Below are 20,199 nucleotides of genomic sequence, written 5' to 3' on the forward strand. Positions count from 1 at the left end.
CTTATTAATATATATAATAATCATTGCTTCCACGTCATATTACAATAGTGACATTAAGTTCTTTTTTTTTTGGTAGTGCTAGTAGCTCTAACATTCTTGATGTGTAAAGATATAGGATTTAGATATTGAGTTCATCCAAAAGATAAAGATTTCATTTTTCAGTAGCATTCTTTATTATCTCAGCAAATTGCAGTCTGGGTTCTCTTTCTTTACCCTGTTTGTGAGCTGTGAAGTGCAGTACTGTTTACAATGAAAGGTGGTAGTGATGAGAGGATGAAAGGGGGTAAGGGGATGAAGTCTATGTGGGAGGGCAAAATGGGAAAGAATAAGGTAATGGTATGTAATGTTAGGATGAAGATGTGGATCATGAGGGCAATCACACTATTGTTGTTGTGGACATGCACTGCACAGCTGACAGCAATTGGAGAAGTTTGGGGTTCTAAGCTGCTCAACAGTTGGCCTTCTCAAGTTAACATATCTGATCTTCATGTCCACCAAAAACCATTTCTTCCTGCAAATAGTGAGCCTCTCTCTGCATTTCCTATTTGAATTTCAGTAATGTTGATAGTAGATACAGTAAAACCCTTCTGTCAGGCCATTTTTATCTCGTATTCTCGTGTTCTTGTTATTATACCTGCAGGAGTCTACAAGAACAATGGCTACCTTATGGTTTCTTGTAATGGTGGGCTCAATCAAATGCGGGCAGCGGTGAGTTCAGTTCCTGCAGACTGTGTAAAGTGTTAATGAATTGAATGGTGTCTTACTGCAATTCCCATATTCTGTGCAGATATGTGACATGGTTGCTGTTGCGCGGTACTTGAATGTGACTCTTATCATCCCCGAATTGGACAAGACTTCGTTCTGGGCTGATCCAAGGTGTAAGAGATATCTTTATTCTCATGCTTCAGTTCAGTGTCAGCAGAAACTTTTCTGTAGAGTGTGGAATCCCCCCCATAGTATTGAGTCACCTTTTCATAGTTCCATTTGGCAGTGATTTTCAGGACATCTTTGACGTTGATCATTTCATCGAGTCCTTGAGGGATGAGGTTCGGGTGTTGAGAGAGCTCCCCACGAGACTCAAGCAGAGAGTATACGAGCTGCAGCCTCTGAGTTGGTCTAACCTTTCCTACTACCATGATCAGGTAAGAACTCACTGACAACTTTGTTGTGGTTTCTATACTTACAACTAATGACTGAAATGTTGTGTCCTGCAGATTCTTCCTCTGATCCGGAAGTATGAAGTTGTACGGTTCAATAGAACTGATGCGCGCCTGGCCAACAATGGGTTACTTCTGGGGATTCAGAAGCTGCGCTGCAAAGTGAATTTCAGTGCCTTGAGGTTCACTTCCCATATAGAAGAACTAGCTCACAAAGTTATCAAGAGCCTGAGGCAAAACGGTCCTTATCTCGCCCTCCATCTTAGATACGAAATGGATATGTTAGCCTTTTCAGGGTGCACACATGGCTGCAGTGAGGAAGAGGCAGAAGAACTGAGAAGAATGAGGTAACTAAGTTGTGCATATTAATCTACCTGCAGAAAATTTCTCCTGTTAGTGACCAGAAACCGCCTGCCTGTGTAGATATGCCAATCGCTGGTGGAAGGAGAAAGTGATCAATTCTGTACCGAAAAGGAAGAAAGGGTTGTGCCCATTGACACCTGAAGAAACTGCTCTGGCGCTGAAAGCCTTGGGAATCGATCGCAATTTTCAGATATACATAGCTGCTGGAGAAATATATGGTGGAGAAAGAAGAATGAGGAATCTGTCAGCAGCATTTCCAAATATGGTAAGAAACAGTGAAACATCACTTTGCTTGCAATCTTTCATCCTAATCACGAATTATGTATTCTGAGTTCAAACTGTATACAGGTGAAGAAAGAGAGCCTGCTGGGACCTTCGGCACTGAAGTTTTTCCAGGGCCATTTATCACAGATGGCAGCATTAGATTACCTTGTCTCTTTAGAGAGTGATATCTTCGTTCCAACGTATGCTGGAAACATGGCTAGAGTTGTTGAAGGCCACCGCAGGTAGCTACTGCTTTCCAGTTTCCTCATTCTGCTGTTAGAATGGTGTGTTTTTCTTGACCTGTTCAAACCTTTTTCTGCCTTACAGATACTTGGGTTTCAGGAAGACTATTGTACTGGACAGAAAAGTTATAGTTCATTTGACAGACCAATATAACGCTGGCAATATAACCTGGGATAAGTTTTCAAATAGCATGAAGGAAACTCACAGAAACAGGATGGGGAAACCAAAAACTCGACTCGTGATTACTGAGAAACCAAAGGAAGAGGACAACTTTTATGCCAATCCACAAGAGTGCTATTCACATATTCTTAGCTAAATGTTCCCCATTGTACAAATCTTTCATGTGTGTAGTGTTGGGATTGTAGTGTGTGATACACAGTTGCTTGTAGCTGCAACTGATGGTCATTCACACATTTAATAAGATGAGCAATTCTCTGGAATCATAAGATGGTGAATAATCAACCTCAATAAAGAGAAACACGGCATCTTGTATTTAAAGGGAATCCATCCTTTTGTACAGAGAATATTTATAAAAATAAGTCTAACCTATTTTGAGAAAACATTGGCAGCCCAGGAGAAGAAAGGGAAATAGCATGTACATTCAGAGCGATGCTGACTAACTCTATAGTCTACCTGGAAAATTGTGAGACACGGGAGATTAAGGATGTGTGCAGGGAGGGGATAAAACTCCAGATTATCTCTGTTCTCTTCTAAGCTTTTTATGAGCATGATCATAAGTCTCGCAACCACCTAATGCAGAAATGGATGTTTCACTACTCGTGCGTTTACCAACATCAAGTTCTACTGAAACACTGGCCTGTGACATATCCACTCCCATGGATACCAATGTCTGGTTTAAGGTATTCAACACCCTGTTTTTTTTATTAAAAAAAAAAAAAAAAGGAAACAATGTCATACAAATAAACTATTGAAAACTACGAATTAAAACTCTAAAATAATATACTACATGGACAAGAAGTCATTGTAGACAAAACATATTTTTCACCTCTGAGAGTACTCAATTGAGAGGCTATCTTCCCCACATTCAGTTTTTAGCTCTTCCTGGTCATTCTGATCAAAGATTGGCACATCAGACTGAGTTTCTTCTTGTTTATCAGCCCAATCAAATAACTGTGCCTGAGAAGCCAACTGATCGGTGTAGGAAGAAGATCCATGAGAAGGTTGGACAGATACACCATCAAATAAACTTGGCTGCAGTGGCATGTTGAAGGGGATTGCTTCATTAATTACGGTATGGGATTCATCCATTGTTTTATAAACGGCAGCACCATTCAAATCAGATTCTACGGAGTCATGTGCATTAGCAAGTAACATTGAGTTCACAACAATATTGTCCTCATGAGCAGAGCCATTCCTGATCAGCTGAGACTGTTCAGTGAAGATTTCAACAGGCCCAGAAGCTCTTCTCTGTTGGCAATAAGATGAGAGGTTGATATCATATTTGATTCAGAGAAAGTAAAGCTTCAACTACCAAGTAGAATGCATAATTTACTTCTAAATACAGTACTCAATTCAAATCTGCCTTAAAAATTAAAAATAAAAAGGGAGAAAGGAATTAAGCCAGCAGTCTCTAAAGTTCCAAGTTCATTAAAAACTATAGAAGACTTATACTCAATTTGTATCCTTGAAGTGTGGAGCGCACTTATTCATGGGAGCTGAATTTAAATTGTCAAGAAAAAATCATGATAGCTGAATCAACAATTAATGTGAATTGACTATGATGTATAACAGATATTTTACCCATGGCATCAACTTTGAGGGCTCTGGACTCCAACCTTGGTATGGTCCTTCATAAATCTGTATCTTATCCTTTAAAAACTGGATGTACTCTATAACCTGCAAATACCAAAAGTATCAAAGTGCCTTGTCCTACAGTTATCAGATAGACTAAAGACTATTAGCTGAATGCTGAAATGTAAACAAGCAAAGTGTAAAAGTGCACCTCCAACAAGAATGAAGCTTTGTCTCTCTTCTGATCATTCTCAGGTATGATATCCCTCAAAGTTTGAAATCTGCAAAAAATTTACTACAAGTGAGCTCTAATGCAATCATGAGTATGACATGCACCCAAAAAAAGTCAATTCAACAAATTAATCCATGACAAACATGTAAGAATTAAGAGTAACAGCATAATAGTATTTTTTTTTCAGAAAATAATGTTTGGTTTGAGTAGTACTGATTCACATATCATGATGTTCACTTTGGAAAAATTAGTACTTTAAATTATTTTATGTAGTTAAATGGCTATTCAAAAGGACAAGAAAGTGGGAAAAAAGGAACTAGATGAAAACATATGTTACTTTCTGTCCATACCATTTTTTATTAATTGCAAGTGAATGGCAATACATCTTAGAAAACATCTTTAATCCAAGTTCCATGTGGATACTACAAAAATTGAACTGATTATGCAACAGTTTCCTCAACATGAAATATAGATGAAAATCATTACACCATGCAACCAAGAGCACCTCAAAGTCATACAATGATTCCATCTAACACCATTGCAACAAAATATTCCTAAACATGAAGAAACACTACTTGGTGGCAGAAAGAGCTCATTTGATAGACTGGCAAACTCGTTAACCTAACAAGAATCAAACAATTTCCAGTTAAAAACAACCAAAAAATAAGCTTGCCTCTCGTTGATTTTGCTCCTCCGGCGCTGCTCTGTCTCGGAATGCTTGGACCGAAGTGTGTTTGCCTTCTGATCACTGTGCCTCCCTTCCACTTTAACTGCAAACATCAGAATTGCAACAACTTCAATAGGAAAACACTCGTAGCAGTATAGAGCATAGACTAGACGTATATATATATATTATGTACGGGAACCATCAAGAGCTCTGGAAGAAAATTCCATGTCGTCATCTTCATCCCCTTCATGGTGACTCTTCACAGTTCTCACCATTTCTAGTCCTTCAGCCAAATTTCGGAAACCGGAATTAGAATTCAGTATAGGAAACATACAGCCGCTGTACATAGATACATGTATATCAGTTTATGTACATAATGGTGAGGTGAGAGAAACCTGAGTTTGGACACAATGACGGTCGATATGAGCTAGCGGCGGTCAAAAAGAGGCTCCGGCGAAAGGCAAAGTCCGGCGACTGAGAGTGCTGTGGATTCTGTAGAAATACTTAATATATGCGTACATAACGGTGTGCGTGGCTCATGTCTGTATGTATATATTGTAAAGAATTGTTTTCTGCAGATGATTATTTGGAGCCCTAGGCGAGGATCTCTCTTCGACAAATCTACTCCGCTGTTGCTATGTGCTAACGTGCGCCTGTGTTATGCCCATCCATAAAGTGCACCCCTTTGTTGGCCCCACCGCCGCCTAAATCATTTTGCCACTTGTCCATTTTCCATTTTTGCCAAAGGTAAAATTCTTCCTTAAGGGTGTCTACATTTCGACCCGATAAAATCGTGAATGGATAAATCACAATAACTTGACAGTCCATTATGTGAGATTGCGAGAGGATCCGTGTCTGTTGTCCACAACGAGGCACCTCCACACGAGGTGATTATATTGGTACAACCAGGCATATCCCTATAGTGTTGGTGAAATCCAACCATTACCGACCACTAGTACCTTACCTCCCAGCCCAGTTTTCCAACCCAACTGAAATTGAGCTACCCCTTGGTACACAGCTCTGAATGCTCCCGATCATACATGAACGAGGAGGCTTATTAGGCTGATTGATCGGCACGTCTCTTACCATATTATCCCAAGGGCACCCTCGAGTAAAACAAATATGTCATACCACGTCCTGTCATTTTCCATCACCTTTGTAACCTTCATTAGACCACCCAACAAACATCCAACACGTGTAAGGCATGCTCGTTCCGTCCCGCCTATAAAATGCACATTAATTGCCATGAGGGGGGACTTTTGGACTTTCTCTCTATTCATACCCTCTCGAACACTTCACTAATATTCACTGTGTTAGGAACATCCACCATACTATTTGTAACATCAATATGTATGTACGGAGTCGATATTGGTTTGTAAGTTAGTAATTCTAAAATGTTAATCGGCACCTATTACTCTTATACTTGATACCATACCAAAGTAAATAGTGAAGGTTTACTCATGTGCAATAACCTGCAAACCACACACAAAGGTAAATCGCCCTAAGTGCGACATGAATATTACAGAGTACTAAAAATTGAACTTCTAATTTTCTATTACAAGAATAATATTTCACCCACTCAATCACTCTTTATGAACTATCTCTACATTTTTTGACTAGGAAGTATGGTACCAATCAACACCATAGCATTTTGTTATAAAATATAAATGTGCAACACAACTATCATATCATACTTGATATCCTCCCAGAGTCTCAAATGCTTTGTCGGACCGGGACGTGGAAAGTCGAGTTGGGGATTCAACCTTTTGGGAAGAATAATACAATTAGTCAGTTAATATAACGGTCAAAAATAAGGTAATTGACATTCTCAGCTTTAAATTATATTTCTCTATTTCTTGGATTTCATACTGCTTTATGACACTGAAGTTACTACTTCAGCTGAAAACTCAATACTCGATCTATTGTGTAAACCTCTTAAGAAATGCAGACTCCAATGAGCCTGAAGAAGATGAACACAACCATATCTCTGCACTCAAGCTTGCAAAAGGGAAGGATATAGCTAAATGCTAACAGTCATCAGTGTGGACTAATATTTATGCTGGCCATGTTTTCATAGTTCAGCTTCCTCATTCCTGAATCTCTATAATACTTGACATTCTTGAAAAATCATCTTGGGCAAAAGACGAGGTATCTTTCTTCACGGTGTGTCTCTGTTTTATCTTTAGTATAGCGTGGGAAACGTCTCCTATGGGGGGTCGTTTTCTTGGAGTTTTGTGCAAGCACTTGTGAGCAATTGCAGCCAGGTTCCTTACTTCTTCGACATTGCATGTCCCGACGAGTTTCTTGTCAAGAATCTCATCAACGCCGTCTGGACTCATAGCAGCCTGTCAGAGGGTGATGAGAATCAGGTGAATGAACAGAAAAGGCCTTGTTTAGTAAATGGTTGTTAGCTGATTGGGTTAGAGGGTATAATTAGTTGATAACATTAGCTGATTGTAGAAAGGTGTTTGGTAAATTAGCTGTTAGTTGATATCGGTTTGGTATAATTTATTTTCTCAAAAAGCTAATTGAAAAAGTTGTTTTGATCTTTTAACCAAGTCAAACAGCTAATACTGGTCAAATAAGCCAAAATTGACTGATAGGCTAACTATTTTACCAAACATGACCAAAGTAAAGCAATGGTTGGGCTGAAGAGTGAAGAACTTACGAGATTCACGTATTCCATCAAGTTCTGGTGTGGATGGATAGCTGTGATGAGCTCAAAGAGGATAACACCGAAGCTATAAATGTCGCTCTTCGTGGTAAATTTGTTTGTGGATATATATGCAGGATCTATGTAGCCAAATGTGCCTTTAAGACCTGAATTGCTGCCATCCTTAACTTCTTCCCTTGAAAGCCCAAAATCAGCAACCTGGTTACGCAGGAAACAGGCAAAAGTGAAAACAGAAGCAAAAATGAGGTTTTGCAGTAACATGAAACCAACATCATAGCGAAATAGTACTTCTCTAGTTCTCTTGGTCCCCGGTTTTTGAATTTGTAAGACACAAACAAAGGTTGTCTACTGACTGACATTTGCATTAAGGTTTTCTAGTGACTGACCTTAGCTCTCATAGCATGATCGAGCAATACATTAGCAGACTTCAAATCTCGATGTATCACTGGTGGCACTGCCTGTTCTTCAAAGAAATAGCATTAACGAGACTATCTATCGTCTTCAGCATGGTACAGTGAGGTTAAAGACTTAAAGACAACGCAATGTCAGCCTACCCCATCATGAAGATATTCGATGCCATGTGAAATATCAAGTGCAATTTGCAGTCTTCCTTCCCAACTCAAAGTTCGTTCTGTGCCTGAGTGAAAGCACAAAAGGAAAGCATTGTTAATGAATGCACGTTTTGTTGAATAGAATAGCATCCAGGAAGTCAATTTCTGTATTTGAAAAAGGGTCAATGAGTAACAACTAAAAATTGTAAATTCCGAACACAATTGTCATAAAAAAGACCATCATTCTACTTACTGTATAAAAGGTTCGCTAAACTTCCATTGCTCATGAATTCATAGATCAACATCCGTTGACCTTTATCCACACAATAGCCAACTAAATTCACCAAATTACGGTGATGGAGCCTTCCCAGTAGCGTAACCTGCAACACTCTAGTAAGCATTACATTTACTTTGGAAAAATGCATGCAGAAAACCAGACTTTAACAGAAAAAAAAAAAAAAAAAAAAAAACAAGTAATGCTCTTTGATTCTGAAGAGTGCAAGCTAGATTAATTCACAGTACAATGCAAGAAAACCAGGCTTTAACAGAAAGGTAATGTTTTTTCCTTTTGTTATTAAGAGTTCAAACCACATTTTTTCCACTTAACCAAATGTTGCAGAAACACTTTTTAAGGTTTGATATAATGATCACCCCAATAGGGTTTGACTCAGTGACTATGCTTTTCATAAGTTGCATAATTGAAAGCGATTCTCCTAAAGAATATCCCATTGATATCCAGTTCAATTGCTCTTAGTGCATACCATTACATCTCCTTAGAGCAAAGTCCACCTACAAAAGCACTAAATTATCGCAGTAGCATAAAATTTTAATAGTTTGATAACATTATCTCCACCTAAACCTAATTCTTGCAAGCAAATGAGCATGTTGAGGCAAGAAAATGGTTCCAACCAAAAGTGATGGACACACAAATGTGTTTTTCCTAGGTACACATTAGATAATACCTCTGTCTGGAACTCTCTTTCCCCTTGTTTTGAGTCGGTAGCAAGAACCTTCACAGCTACCACTCCACCAGCAGGCATTGCGGCTTTGTACACTGGACCAAAAGATCCCTTCCCTAGAACGGTTGTAAAGTTCTGTGTGGCTTTCTGAATGTCCCTGGAGATTCACTTAGGATTAGATAAAGCAATCAGAGTACTTACACTAAATTAATGAAAGTAGAGTAGAACTCAAAGCAACTTGTTAAAACCTTCACGTTAGTTTAATTTTCAAAACTGCATATATACTCCAAGTTAAGTTTTGGATATTTCTAGTGGTTCCCATACAGCCATACCCTATTGGCCTATTAGAAAGACCTAAGGAGACATACTTGTAAGCATATCTAAGTATGCCAGATGCTGAAGCAAAGCGATCTTTGCTAGGGTGACTCCACCAGCTTTGCTGAGAACTTTTGGCAACATTTTCTGGTCCCTTAGCACTTATAGACGCACTTAAGTCAATGCTCGCACCTAAGCCATTTGTACGAATTGGAAGAGTTGCTAGAGATCGCTCATTTGCGCAACGACGAAGATGAGCTCGTTTTTTATACCAACAGACACAAAAGAACGCAAGTGATGCTAGAAGAATTCCAACAGCCACACCAACTGAGACACCAATAATAACTAAATCCGCTTTATGGACCATTCTGATGCTTTTTTCCCACAAGCAGGCAATGAGCTCATCTTGCAGGGCTTCGCTGGAAGATAGTGGTAGTTTGTCATTATTCATTAAAAGTAAAAAATAAATAAGCGAAACATTGAACTAAAAAATTGTTTAATATGAACCCTCTATGTAATCTTTAGTGAACTTCTCATATTTATAAATAACAACAATGGCAGCAACCAAAACAATGAAAACCAATTACTCCAAACATTTATGGAGCTAAATAAATTATTCTCCACAAATGATGCTCCAAAATGTTAACTCCACTATCCAAAGGTGTGGATTGGGTAAACCATACCCAAGAAGGCCAATAAGCCACTCCGCCTGAGAGTCAAACTTGGAACTTTGAGATTACCAAGCCAACAATCTGACCAATTTGACGAGGATTGCCTTATGAGCTGCACAATATATAAAAGCAATTTACCAAGAATTGTTAGGTCAAATTATAACTGGCAGTCTGGCTGGCACCAGTTGGATCAGAAATTCCCACTCTTTTATTCTCCTCCTGGTCATCGTCACAAGCTCAATTCCCAGTTACCTCACAAATCTAGTAAATCGCCAAACTTATTCAAACAAGAACTATTTTTTCCAACACCCATCAACCCAGAAAAGCAAACAAAAACAGCTGAGCAGAAAAGAACAGATATCACCCACCATAGAGCAAACAGAAACAAAGAAAATCCAGAGAAACAAAACAATAGATAAAGTTTGAACATAATCACAAAAGATATCAAGAATCGAGATAAACGCAACATACTAACATACCAAATCAGCTAACAGAGCAGAGAATCATCAGATCACTGAGCAAGAACTCATTTTTCTTGAGCAGACAGATAAAAACAGCTGTCAAAGTGGCTTGGGTGTGATGTACGTAGCAGAAACGTTAAATAAGGCACGCGGGTTTCCTTAAATGATGATCAGAATTCAGAACCAGAAACTCTCGAACTACTCTTACTAAGTCTGGCAAATGATGAAGAACATTATCCCTCTTTTTCTGGCTTCTGCTTTGGTGATGACAAATGGTGTTCGGTGAAGGACTGGGGTTGGGCATTGGACAGGGACACAGCGGCGATAATTACTAGCCGGTTTGGATACATAAGCCACTCCGCCTGCCTCTTCTGCATATGGTCTGTTTTGACATTTCTAATGTAGCAGTTGATAGTTTATGCCCAAACTAATCATAACAGGAGTCGTGTATTATAAATATGAAACTTTCCGTTTACATTAATGCAAGTTGGATATGATTTATGAATTCTTTAACCTTTAATAATGTATTTGACTTTGGTGGTGATGGAATATAATGCATGGGCGTGTCCAATTAGACTCAATTGACTATTAGTAACGTGTGATATATATCTTTCAAGTTTAATTGCTAGAATGACTATTAGTAATGCATGGACTAAGGTATTAATTGCTAGAATGACTATCACCCCATCGAACCCGAGATTACCTTTCAAGTTCAACATAAGACAATTTCCACTTATGTTGTCATATGCAATGACTATTAACAAGAGTCAAGGGCAGACGCTTTCCAATGTTGGCTTGATACTGAAAGAAACCAGTTTTTGTGCATGGGCAATTATATGTTGCCGCATCAAGAGTTAGTCAACCAGACGGACTGAAGATTTTAGTATGTGATGATTCAAAACAAAATTGTAATTCTACTACTAATGTAGTTTACAAAGAGGTCTTTAATAATTTATAAATTCTTTCATTATTAATATTATTTTATCTTCTTTTCGTTTTCGGCAGTATTTCATTATCACTTGATATATTTTCATACCGTGCATCGCACGGGCCAACTACTAGTTCGATATATTTATGAATTCTTTAACATTTAATAATGTATTTGATTTTGGTGGTAATGAAATATAATGGTTCAATTAGATCCAATTGACTATTAGTAACATATGATATATACTCGATCAACCGTCAATGAAGTACATGTCTGGCATAAATAGATATGTTCTTCAATTTCTTCTACTGTACTATTAACCCGAATTGAAAAATATCTATAATCGATAAATTATATTTAAACTCTAAGCATTTAGGGCCAATTCTTTACAATTTGAGCTAAATGCAATATAAATATTGATATTTAAAAAAAAATCTCAAACTAGAGATAGGACCACACAAATGACACAATAGGGCATGCCTTAGTAAGACATATTGAGGATATAAATAGTACTCCCAAGTCATATTATATAACAACTTCTTGTTATTTTCTTTTCATAGGCATTACTCTTTGTGGTCCTAATTTTGTAATTCATTGGTACTTCTTTTAGGTAATTTGTAATGTGCATTTAAGGGTTTATTTTGTAATTGGACATTGATGCTGATTCATTTTGAGTATACTATGAGTTTATATTGAACTCACACACTAAAAATAAATGTGTAATATATTAAAAAAACAATGAATTTACTACAAATGAACATGTAATATGTTTCACACTAGGTGTACTATATGAACGTGTAATATGGTATACTAAAAATGTACATAATAGGTATATGTTTCAAGATGGACCCCTTCCAGTATATAACGACTATTTTTGTTATACCTTAGATTAACAAAATTCATCATGTATTTTTTCACGAATAAAAAAAAAAGATGAAACATTTTAATAATTATAATTATTCTAATCCATTAAAAGAGAATATAAATAGTAGTCCAAAATTGTCAAAAATGTAACAAATCAAAGACGACAAATTTGTTTGTCTTAAAGAATAGTATACAAATTACAATATGTGTTGTAATTTCTAATTTAGACAATTGAGGGAATACAATATGTGTTGTAATTTCTAATTTAGACAATTGAGGGAAAGAAATATGTGTTGTAATTTCTAATTTAGACAATTGAGGGAAAGAATGTAACAAATCAAAGACGACAAATTTGTTTGTCTTAAAGAATAGTATACAAATTACAATATGTGTTGTAATTTCTAATTTAGACAATTGAGGGAATACAATATGTGTTGTAATTTCTAATTTAGACAATTGAGGGAAAGAAATATGTGTTGTAATTTCTAATTTAGACAATTGAGGGAAAGAAGAAGAAGAAAGAAGAATGGCATCATTCTTCTTCTTCAAAAAAAAAGAAAAAAGAAAAAGAATGGCATCATTGACTTGACTCGATCCATTGTTTGATTTCGGATAGACTAAGGCGAAACAGTTGCCAACTAGATTGTGTCGTTATTCTGTTACACAAAATCAAATCAAAATGCAACAAGAAAAATCCAAATTCAACCGCCGTCAGCGGCGGTGAATGTCGTTGGTAAACCGGAACAGTAAAAGCGGCGAGCGGTGGCGCACCGGCCCACTGAAAATACAGTCACATGGCGCAAAGTGTAGCCACAAAAACAAAATCGCTAGAAGCGGATCGGACACAGCCCACTAGGCCATTGGTCCAATATTCTGCTTCGTCTTCTTCCTTTCTTTGGCCGTTTCACTACATTCTCTGCGTGCACTCATTCAATGAGATTTGTTTTCTTTCCAGAAAAGAATCCTTATTAGTTTCTTTCTTTCACGGCGAGCTTTACTATGAAAGCTAGGGAGCAAAATGGCGTCGAAGAAGATGAAGATGGTTGCTTTAGTAGGGCTGCTTGTCTCTGCTTTCTCTCTGGTCACACATATTCGTCTAGCTAGACGTACTTATATGGATGCCATTTCAGACTACCGGCAGTCTTTCGTCGCCGTCTTCTCTTCCGGGCGGCGAATTTTTGACAATGCAGACCTTCTCAAGGCGGTAGTTTTCTTCCAACCCCATAAAGATCTTTTCTTTAGTCTTTGTAGTGCGAAATCTTGAATCCTGGGAACATTTGCTTTGCCCAGGCAAAATCCCTTGCACAACTCCCACATTCGACCTAACAAAGTAAAGTTTAGGAGGAAAGACCAGTATCGAGTCTCACCAACGCGGCAGTATGGACCAACCTCTCAAAGTGAGGGACTCCTTGTGCACAATAAGCAAATGTTTAGCTTTTGTACATACATCCTTCCATTCCCAGATGCACTGTCGAGCCGGGGAATGGGCCTTTGGGGTTGGGGATTCAACCTTTTTGAAAGAAATTGTAGAGTGATAAATTATGGTAACTGAGCGATCTATTAGTCGGGAGGATCGATGCTAGTGCCCACAAAGAGAGGGTGAAACTAACACATTGTAGCTGCCAAGACTAGATCCTACATTTTTACTCATAATCTGTCACTTAGAAACCAACTGAGCTACTTGTGTGGGCTTGGGAACATTCTCTTCACATTATCATTTGCTGCATTGTACTATTATAGATTAGATTAGATTAAGTCTACTGTTTCTATTGTCTGTTGTTTGATTTCTTGATTTTTCTGGTGTAGAATCCTACTTATAGAAGACTGTGGGGTGCAGTAAGGCCTCTTGAATCATTATACCCTGATGCCAATCCAGGACAGAATTATGCAGGTCATGCCTATACCATTTTGTAATGTTCCAAAGAGAATTAGATTGAATCTGAACATTAAGGTTTCTATCCTATCTGACAAATGGGCTTTGCAATGTTTTCAAGTGAAATCTTATTGTGTTTCATTTATACTCCATAAGTGGTGCATTCTTGGTTTGAGCCGGTCAACTATGGGCAGCCATAAGCTCTTTGTCGGCTAGGTTCAGAAGGCAAGGTTTACCCAATGCACGTAAAGAATCAAGGCCTTCTGAACCTATCTTAGACTCTTGTGGACTTCTCTTATGTTTTTTATTACTCTTCTTATTATGTTTCAATGTTGATCTCTGTAACAGCTCCTGAACCACAATCAACTGGGTTCATCTTTGTAAGGATAAGAGGGGGTTTCCATGAGATAAGGAACTCGGTGAGAATATTGTGTGTGGATTACGCTCTTCTCTCAATTATATATATATTTTCTTGCTAAAGAGTTCCATTTGTGCAGATTTCTGATGTTGTTGCAGTCTCGCGGCTTCTCAATGCTACACTTGTCATTCCCGAGATCCTATCTACCACAAGCAGTAAAGGAATCAGGTATGTCTAAGACTGCACCTGTTAAGGGCAGTGATAACATGATTATAATATTTTAGTGAATGTATAATTTAGATCATTTTGTAAGCTACCATACTTATTCAGTATTGTAACTCATTAACTGTATTTTGCAGCTCACAGTTCAAGAGTTTTGCCTACCTATACAACGAGGATCATTTCATGGAGGCTTTGGCAAAAGATATCACCATTGTGAAAGCCCTTCCACCGAACCTCAGAGATGCAAGGATAAAGAAAAAGATTCCTTCATTCAGAGTGCCCTTCTCGGCATCTCCTTACTATTACCTGCACCATGTTCTCCCAGTGTTGACTCAACGTTCAGTAGTCGAGCTTGTTGTTTATGATGGTGGATGCTTGCAGGTAAACTGGAAACCGAAATTTCCATCTTATTGCATAACCAGCAGTTACCAAATGCTGCCTAAGTGTGGTTTAAAAAATAGCATAAACTTCCTCATATTGACTTTGATGTTACTGGATATAACTTAGACCCAACTGCCTCCCGATCTGCTCGAGTATCAAAAACTGAGATGTAGGGTTGCTTTTCACGCACTAAAGTTCCGAGAAGAGGTCCAAGAACTTGCAAATAAAATTATGAAAAGGTAATATTATTTCCAACTATTTGTTTTTTGAAATTGAGTGAGATAGTAGTAGATGCTGGGGCCCACAAAAAATCGGTGAAAAGACCACAACTGTTGAGGTTGCTCTTAGATAAGCATTATATTAACTCTACATACTTTGGTATACTTGCAGGTTAAGAGCTTTGGGACAACCCTATATAGCGTATGATCCCAGTATGACCAGAGAGGCTTTGGCGTATTATAGCTGTGCAGAACTTTTTCAGGTATTCTTGCAAATGGCAGCCTACCCCCGTTTGCTTATTAAATTGCTAAGGTAAAGAATCTAATGTGGCTAGAGCATGTACCAGGATGTACATACAGAGCTCATCCGGCACAAGCGATTGTGGATGATGAAACGAAGCCTTGTGAGGGGAAACCTTTCAGTAAATTCTTTTAAACAACGTCTCAAAGGCTCGTGCCCGCTTATGCCCGAAGAGGTAGAAAAACTTCTTCCCGTTATCTTTCCTTGTTTAAAGCAGTAGAGTTGCCCCGCAAATTCTTAGTCTTAGTCTAACCGAGTTGCACAGAGCAATGTATTGAAATCTTGTACAGATACTAAGTATTAATTAACTATTCAGAATGGCTACCAAATATCAAATGCATCTTTTGAGCAGGTGGGAATTCTTCTTCGGGCATATGGTTACACATCAGACACAACGATTTATATATCGGGTGGAGAGATCTTTGGTGGACAGAAAAAGTTGATTCCTCTTCATGCTATGTTCGAGAATGTTGTTGACAGGACATCCTTAAGCACTCCATGGGAATGGAGTGAAATATATGGCCGTGAGACCAGCCTTATTGACAAATATTCGCCTCCACCTTCGGTTGATAAATATGCAAAGTTCGAAGCTTGGGAAAATTCTGGCCCGCGTCCTCGACCTCTTCCACCTCCCCCCAGGCAACCTAAATTGTATAACATTGAGGGTTGGTGGGGTTGGGTAGCTGAGAGTGATAAAGAGCCAGAGAGTAGTGTTGAAGAATTGAGGACTAATGCTCATAGGTTACTGTGGGAAGCAATCGACTACGTAATCTGCCTCGAAGCAGATGCATTCATTGCTGGATTTGATCGTGATGGTAAAGGACACCCGAATCTTGCTAGCTTGGTAATGGGGCATAGGCTTTATCAGTTTCCTGCGTCTAGAACATACAGGCCAGACAGGTAAATTTTCGGTTCTCTTTTTATACTCGATGTTTGCAAGCTCTTACATTGGAATTTGTTTTAGGCTTTTAGAGAATTAGACTCTATGGAATGGTTTCACACTTTCACCTGTTGTCTTTGCATTGCATTGTTGTATATAGATCATGGAAAACACATTTTTGTGTCATCCATTCTTGATTTTCACAGCGTGATAGACTGAAATGCCATTATTCTTTGTGCCCGTGAGTGCCAATTTCTTGTTCTACATGTTGATGCAGAAAAGCAATTGTGGAGCATTTTGATGCGATTAAGGATCATTTATATCAGGCCAACCATACTTGGATATCATCCATAAGAAAGAGCTTGAGAAAAAGTTTGGTAGATGGATTGGTGAAAGAATCCAACAGAACCAAACACAAATCTCTTCTCGCCTTTCCCATTCAAGAGTGTTCTTGTGTCGGGCATGAATCCAGTACTGAGAGGTCATTCCATTCTCAGATTTATGCTTCTCTCGGAGTTCTGCAGCGCTGTCCTGGATGGATGGATGCCAACGCCATATCTCAGTCGAAGGATGAAAGTGAAGACGACCCTCGTGAAGATGACTCCATTTCTTCTGGATTGTTGTTTCAGCACAGCAACGATGATCACGAAGGTGATAGTGGAGATATCATAAGCAACAAAGAAGAAGCTCTAATGGAGGATGAAGACGAAACCGAGGGGGGAGAAAAATGAACATAGGAAACATACTTGTCGAGGCTGGAGATAGCATGCTATCTCAACTGCGCTAAATACTATCGAGCAGGACAGAGGTACATATTAATACTCCATCTGTCCCATTTGATCTGTCCTACTTACTATTCAATTTAATATTATGAAAAATTGAATTAAAAATCACTTCAGTCAAGCTTTGTTAACCGAACCAGACACATAAAATGGGACGGAGGGAGTATATTATAACTAAAATTTATGATTTTAAGTGACTGCTTGATGGAGTTGATGTGCTAACTAGCTTCCTCTATGTACTTTCTCAATGCAGATGAGAATCTCGTTAACGAGGAGATGCCTCTAGGCTCTAGCTGATCCAAATCGGTTTCAATGGTTTGGACCATTCAAAAAACTTGAAGATCCAACCAAAAGGAACACAGACAGCCGGGTATAATTCTTCATTTTTCATTTCACATCTAGGAGTTTCACGGAACAAGTGAGATCTTTATATGCATCACTATTAGATAATGCTTGTTTTAGTCTTGACTCTAAACATAACACCATGAAGGACAAATTTGTTCTTGAACTAGCTAGTCTGAATGCATATAGGCAATAACCAATATCTAGTATAGTAATGTATAATACTAACATACAACACTTACAAGCTGGTTTGTACGGGTTGGGGACTTCACTTCCAGGGGAAAATTGTGAGGTCCAGGCCTAAACTAAACTAAGCCATTAGTAGTACTGTTTAGGAACCTGATCAATCTGTCGGCTCGTGGTTGTTGATTGGTGGTTTGCGACGAGGCCTGCCATGGCCACCATAGTCCCTGCGCATGAGCTGATAAACCTCGTATGTTGCCTGCAGAAATGCTCGCGATTCAGCTCTACTGGAAACCGCTTTGCCTGGCCCGAGTTTGGTTGGCATTTTGGTCTCCGGTTTCTGCTGGAAACTATTGTAGCCATTTCTCCCTCCTAGCCCTTTTCTCCCATAGCCAAATCCCTGAAACAAATCCCCATCAACATTTCATTAAGTCCAACATAAAAAACATTTGAGAAAACATACATCACAGCCTGCACGGGCTTAGCCTACTGAACTGGTTCAGTAGGCTTAGCTTAATGGTTCAGTAAGCAGTATTTGGGAGAAGAGAAAACATACTTCACAGTTAGCCAATTCCTGTTCTCCACCATTGACCTTCCCCCCGCTCGCCTGATGGGCGTGAGCGTTAGCAGAGCATAGGCGCTCGAGAGCTAGCAAGCTAACGATGAACAATAGTGTCAGCCCCGCTACCCTGAACCTCGTGGACGCCATTTTTCGAGTGAAGATTTTCTTGCTTACAATTCAAACACAGTGATTCAGTGAACAATGATTCTTCTCATTAAAGCACAAGTGAAGCAAGTAAACTGTGGGGGGTTTATAGAGCCTGCAGGCAGGGTCAATGCCTGTGCTCAGACATCTGGCTTATTCTAATGTTGCTCCCAACTGCATGCAGAGCTCGGAAAACTAAATCAGTTAAAATATTCAAAACCCTGCAAAAACTAACTTGTTGGGCTTGATTCTTTGTTTACCGTACACTGTATAATAATAAAGATATAAAAGTTACTTGCTTTTAACTGTTGTAATACATTGAGTTTTTGTAGTCATACATATTTACCCAACTTGAAGAACAGTTGTACAAAAATGTCTTGTCTCTGTTGTCAGTTTTATAGACAATTAATGAGCTGTATTGTGTACATCCACACACACAAAGAATGTGTCATGTCATGTGTGTTTATATATGTACATCAAAAACAAAATGATTACCTCCTAATCTCGAAAGTCTTACATACCCTAGAACTTTATAAATAAATAAACTACTAGGGGGGTGTTTGGCAAACGGCTGATAACTTATAGCTGATAGCTGGTTGGTTTAGCTAGTAGTTGATGCCTGATTGCGTTAACTGGTTTGACCAGCTGGTTATAGAAAACTGTTTGGTAAATTAGTTGTTTATTAGTAGCTGATTGAATGTAAAATGACATTTAAGGGTATTATTATTATTATTATTATTATAAAATAACAAACACACCACCCATTTAAAAGTAAATCTCATTGATTTTAAAGGATAAAATAGTCAATATACCCATTGTTTCCAACCAGCTAATACAAAAAGCTACATTCATTAGCTTTTCAATTTTCAGCTTATTGACCCAATAAGCCAAGGCCAATAAGCCATTTACCAAACACTTCAAAATAACTTATTGGTTGGTCAAAAAGCTAAACTTGGTCAAATAAGCTAAAATTTGGCTTATAAGCCAATAACCAAACACCCCCTAGATGTGCTTCAATTTCTTGACCTTAGAGCATCAATTTCAAAGGATATTTAGTGGTTTTTGGAACAGTAGCATGACTAACGCATCCGCATGGGCGTTGCTATGCGCGTTTCTTGGGAACCTAAATAACCCAATTCTTGCAGGAGCACCCCAATCCTCTCTCTCTTATTTTCTCTCCCTTCAAAATCAGATGCTACTGTTCCAGTAACCAAATATAAACTCCTAGTGTAGATGCTCTAAGAATACTCTACTACAATGCTATTGTAGTAGTCATTTTTTCTTATGAGTGACGAGAGAAACCTGCACCACTACTCATGAGTGCATTAAATTTACCATGTCTTATGAGTTATGACCCTAGACGGCAAATGACCTCAAGAAGATAAACTACTCTAGATAGCTCATAGCTGACTGGTTCAAACTAATAAAGTTAATAGGCTACTCCAGAGCATTGAACTTGTAATCTTATAATTACCATATCAACAACCTGACTAACTTTGTTGAGGTTGTCACTCACAATCTACAGTTCCTTGAATTTGCATCATACGATTGTTAGCGAAACAGAGTTAACGTGAAATGTGCTTTCACAATCTACAAGTTATGATCTCGCACTATACAATTATTCATCTTTTTTTAGATTGATCAATCAGTTGAGTTGTATATTTAAAATCACACATGAATTCGAGATTTGGTCCCTCCTTTCTCAGTGGTCACGTCTGCATGAAAACAGAGCCGATCTGCAGGTGTCTCCGAGTACCAATGTTTTGTCTCTCAATATAATGAAAATTTTATTACAGAGAAACATTTTTAGTTTACCATAAACTAAGTAGTGCTTTGCACCGAAAGCACCAAC

General features: G+C 38.3%; 5 protein-coding genes across 12 annotated transcripts; 2 read left to right on the forward strand and 3 right to left on the reverse strand.

The window, feature by feature from the left end:
• Window positions 1-249: 249 nt before the first annotated feature.
• LOC116012072 (rhamnogalacturonan I rhamnosyltransferase 1-like) lies at window positions 250-2,343 on the forward strand. The gene is made up of 8 exons (XM_031251539.1): window positions 250-520; window positions 641-732; window positions 788-876; window positions 992-1,142; window positions 1,215-1,504; window positions 1,581-1,785; window positions 1,869-2,026; window positions 2,112-2,343. The coding sequence occupies exons 1-8, from the start codon at window positions 250-252 to the stop codon at window positions 2,341-2,343; spliced, it is 1,488 nt and encodes a 495-aa protein (XP_031107399.1).
• Window positions 2,344-2,495: 152 nt separating this feature from the next.
• On the reverse strand, window positions 2,496-5,494 carry LOC116013503 (transcription factor BIM3-like). 4 transcript variants are annotated; one of them, XM_031253301.1, is made up of 7 exons: window positions 5,074-5,494; window positions 4,878-4,955; window positions 4,685-4,781; window positions 3,991-4,060; window positions 3,789-3,884; window positions 3,034-3,455; window positions 2,496-2,899 (listed from the first exon to the last, which is right to left on the reverse strand). In XM_031253301.1, exons 2-7 carry the CDS (start codon window positions 4,951-4,953, stop codon window positions 2,722-2,724), a joined length of 939 nt encoding a protein of 312 aa, XP_031109161.1. In that variant the 5' UTR covers window positions 4,954-4,955; window positions 5,074-5,494; the 3' UTR covers window positions 2,496-2,721. The 4 variants fall into 4 exon arrangements, with proteins under 4 accessions (XP_031109161.1, XP_031109158.1, XP_031109157.1 ...); XM_031253298.1 differs by having other exon boundaries at window positions 4,872-4,955; XM_031253297.1 differs by having other exon boundaries at window positions 4,872-4,961; window positions 5,074-5,491.
• Window positions 5,495-6,197: 703 nt separating this feature from the next.
• LOC116013501 (calcium/calmodulin-regulated receptor-like kinase 2) lies at window positions 6,198-10,736 on the reverse strand. Of its 3 annotated transcripts, XM_031253296.1 has the most exons (9): window positions 10,328-10,736; window positions 9,987-10,109; window positions 9,231-9,596; window positions 8,866-9,019; window positions 8,157-8,283; window positions 7,907-7,989; window positions 7,739-7,810; window positions 7,347-7,550; window positions 6,198-7,023 (listed from the first exon to the last, which is right to left on the reverse strand). In XM_031253296.1, the coding sequence occupies exons 3-9, from the start codon at window positions 9,542-9,544 to the stop codon at window positions 6,766-6,768; spliced, it is 1,212 nt and encodes a 403-aa protein (XP_031109156.1). In that variant the 5' UTR covers window positions 9,545-9,596; window positions 9,987-10,109; window positions 10,328-10,736; the 3' UTR covers window positions 6,198-6,765. The 3 variants fall into 3 exon arrangements, with proteins under 3 accessions (XP_031109156.1, XP_031109154.1, XP_031109155.1); XM_031253294.1 differs by lacking the exon at window positions 9,987-10,109 and having other exon boundaries at window positions 10,328-10,735; XM_031253295.1 differs by lacking the exon at window positions 10,328-10,736 and having other exon boundaries at window positions 9,987-10,302.
• Window positions 10,737-12,677: 1,941 nt separating this feature from the next.
• LOC116013500 (O-fucosyltransferase 27-like) lies at window positions 12,678-18,099 on the forward strand. 3 transcript variants are annotated; one of them, XM_031253292.1, is made up of 12 exons: window positions 12,678-13,305; window positions 13,908-13,992; window positions 14,323-14,393; window positions 14,472-14,560; window positions 14,692-14,935; window positions 15,062-15,174; window positions 15,326-15,416; window positions 15,501-15,629; window positions 15,807-16,354; window positions 16,612-17,142; window positions 17,370-17,486; window positions 17,907-18,099. In XM_031253292.1, the coding sequence occupies exons 1-10, from the start codon at window positions 13,120-13,122 to the stop codon at window positions 17,063-17,065; spliced, it is 2,010 nt and encodes a 669-aa protein (XP_031109152.1). In that variant the 5' UTR covers window positions 12,678-13,119; the 3' UTR covers window positions 17,066-17,142; window positions 17,370-17,486; window positions 17,907-18,099. The 3 variants fall into 3 exon arrangements, with proteins under 3 accessions (XP_031109152.1, XP_031109151.1, XP_031109153.1); XM_031253293.1 differs by lacking the exon at window positions 17,907-18,099 and adding an exon at window positions 13,392-13,498 and having other exon boundaries at window positions 13,190-13,305; window positions 17,370-17,624; XM_031253291.1 differs by lacking the exon at window positions 17,907-18,099 and having other exon boundaries at window positions 17,370-17,624.
• Window positions 17,482-18,374, reverse strand: LOC116013504. Its single transcript, XM_031253302.1, has 2 exons — window positions 18,198-18,374; window positions 17,482-18,041 (listed from the first exon to the last, which is right to left on the reverse strand). Exons 1-2 carry the CDS (start codon window positions 18,348-18,350, stop codon window positions 17,802-17,804), a joined length of 393 nt encoding a protein of 130 aa, XP_031109162.1. The 5' UTR covers window positions 18,351-18,374; the 3' UTR covers window positions 17,482-17,801.
• Between the last annotated feature and the right edge of the window lie 1,825 nt (window positions 18,375-20,199).

Source organism: Ipomoea triloba, chromosome 3 (genome assembly GCF_003576645.1).
Source record: "Ipomoea triloba cultivar NCNSP0323 chromosome 3, ASM357664v1".
In the NCBI taxonomy this organism is placed as follows: domain Eukaryota; kingdom Viridiplantae; phylum Streptophyta; class Magnoliopsida; order Solanales; family Convolvulaceae; genus Ipomoea; species Ipomoea triloba.

Coding starts and splice junctions, on each gene's coding strand:
- LOC116012072 (XM_031251539.1), top strand. CDS start 250: ATGAAAGGTGGTAGTGATGAGAGGATGAAAGGGGGTAAGGGGATGAAG. Junction 1,143..1,214: donor TTTCCTACTACCATGATCAG/GTAAGAACTCAC, acceptor TGTGTCCTGCAG/ATTCTTCCTCTGATCCGGAA. Junction 1,786..1,868: donor CAGCAGCATTTCCAAATATG/GTAAGAAACAGT, acceptor AACTGTATACAG/GTGAAGAAAGAGAGCCTGCT.
- LOC116013504 (XM_031253302.1), bottom strand. CDS start 18,350: ATGGCGTCCACGAGGTTCAGGGTAGCGGGGCTGACACTATTGTTCATC. Junction 18,042..18,197: donor AGGAATTGGCTAACTGTGAA/GTATGTTTTCTC, acceptor GATTTGTTTCAG/GGATTTGGCTATGGGAGAAA.
- LOC116013501 (XM_031253296.1), bottom strand. CDS start 9,544: ATGGTCCATAAAGCGGATTTAGTTATTATTGGTGTCTCAGTTGGTGTG. Junction 9,020..9,230: donor ATACTTAGATATGCTTACAA/GTATGTCTCCTT, acceptor GTGAATCTCCAG/GGACATTCAGAAAGCCACAC. Junction 7,024..7,346: donor TGATGGAATACGTGAATCTC/GTAAGTTCTTCA, acceptor ACCCTCTGACAG/GCTGCTATGAGTCCAGACGG.
- LOC116013500 (XM_031253292.1), top strand. CDS start 13,120: ATGGCGTCGAAGAAGATGAAGATGGTTGCTTTAGTAGGGCTGCTTGTC. Junction 15,175..15,325: donor GCAAATAAAATTATGAAAAG/GTAATATTATTT, acceptor GTATACTTGCAG/GTTAAGAGCTTTGGGACAAC. Junction 15,417..15,500: donor GCTGTGCAGAACTTTTTCAG/GTATTCTTGCAA, acceptor AGCATGTACCAG/GATGTACATACAGAGCTCAT.
- LOC116013503 (XM_031253298.1), bottom strand. CDS start 4,953: ATGGTGAGAACTGTGAAGAGTCACCATGAAGGGGATGAAGATGACGAC. Junction 4,061..4,684: donor AGGAGCAAAATCAACGAGAG/GCAAGCTTATTT, acceptor AATTTTTTGCAG/ATTTCAAACTTTGAGGGATA. Junction 2,900..3,033: donor TCAATTGAGTACTCTCAGAG/GTGAAAAATATG, acceptor TAAAAAAAACAG/GGTGTTGAATACCTTAAACC.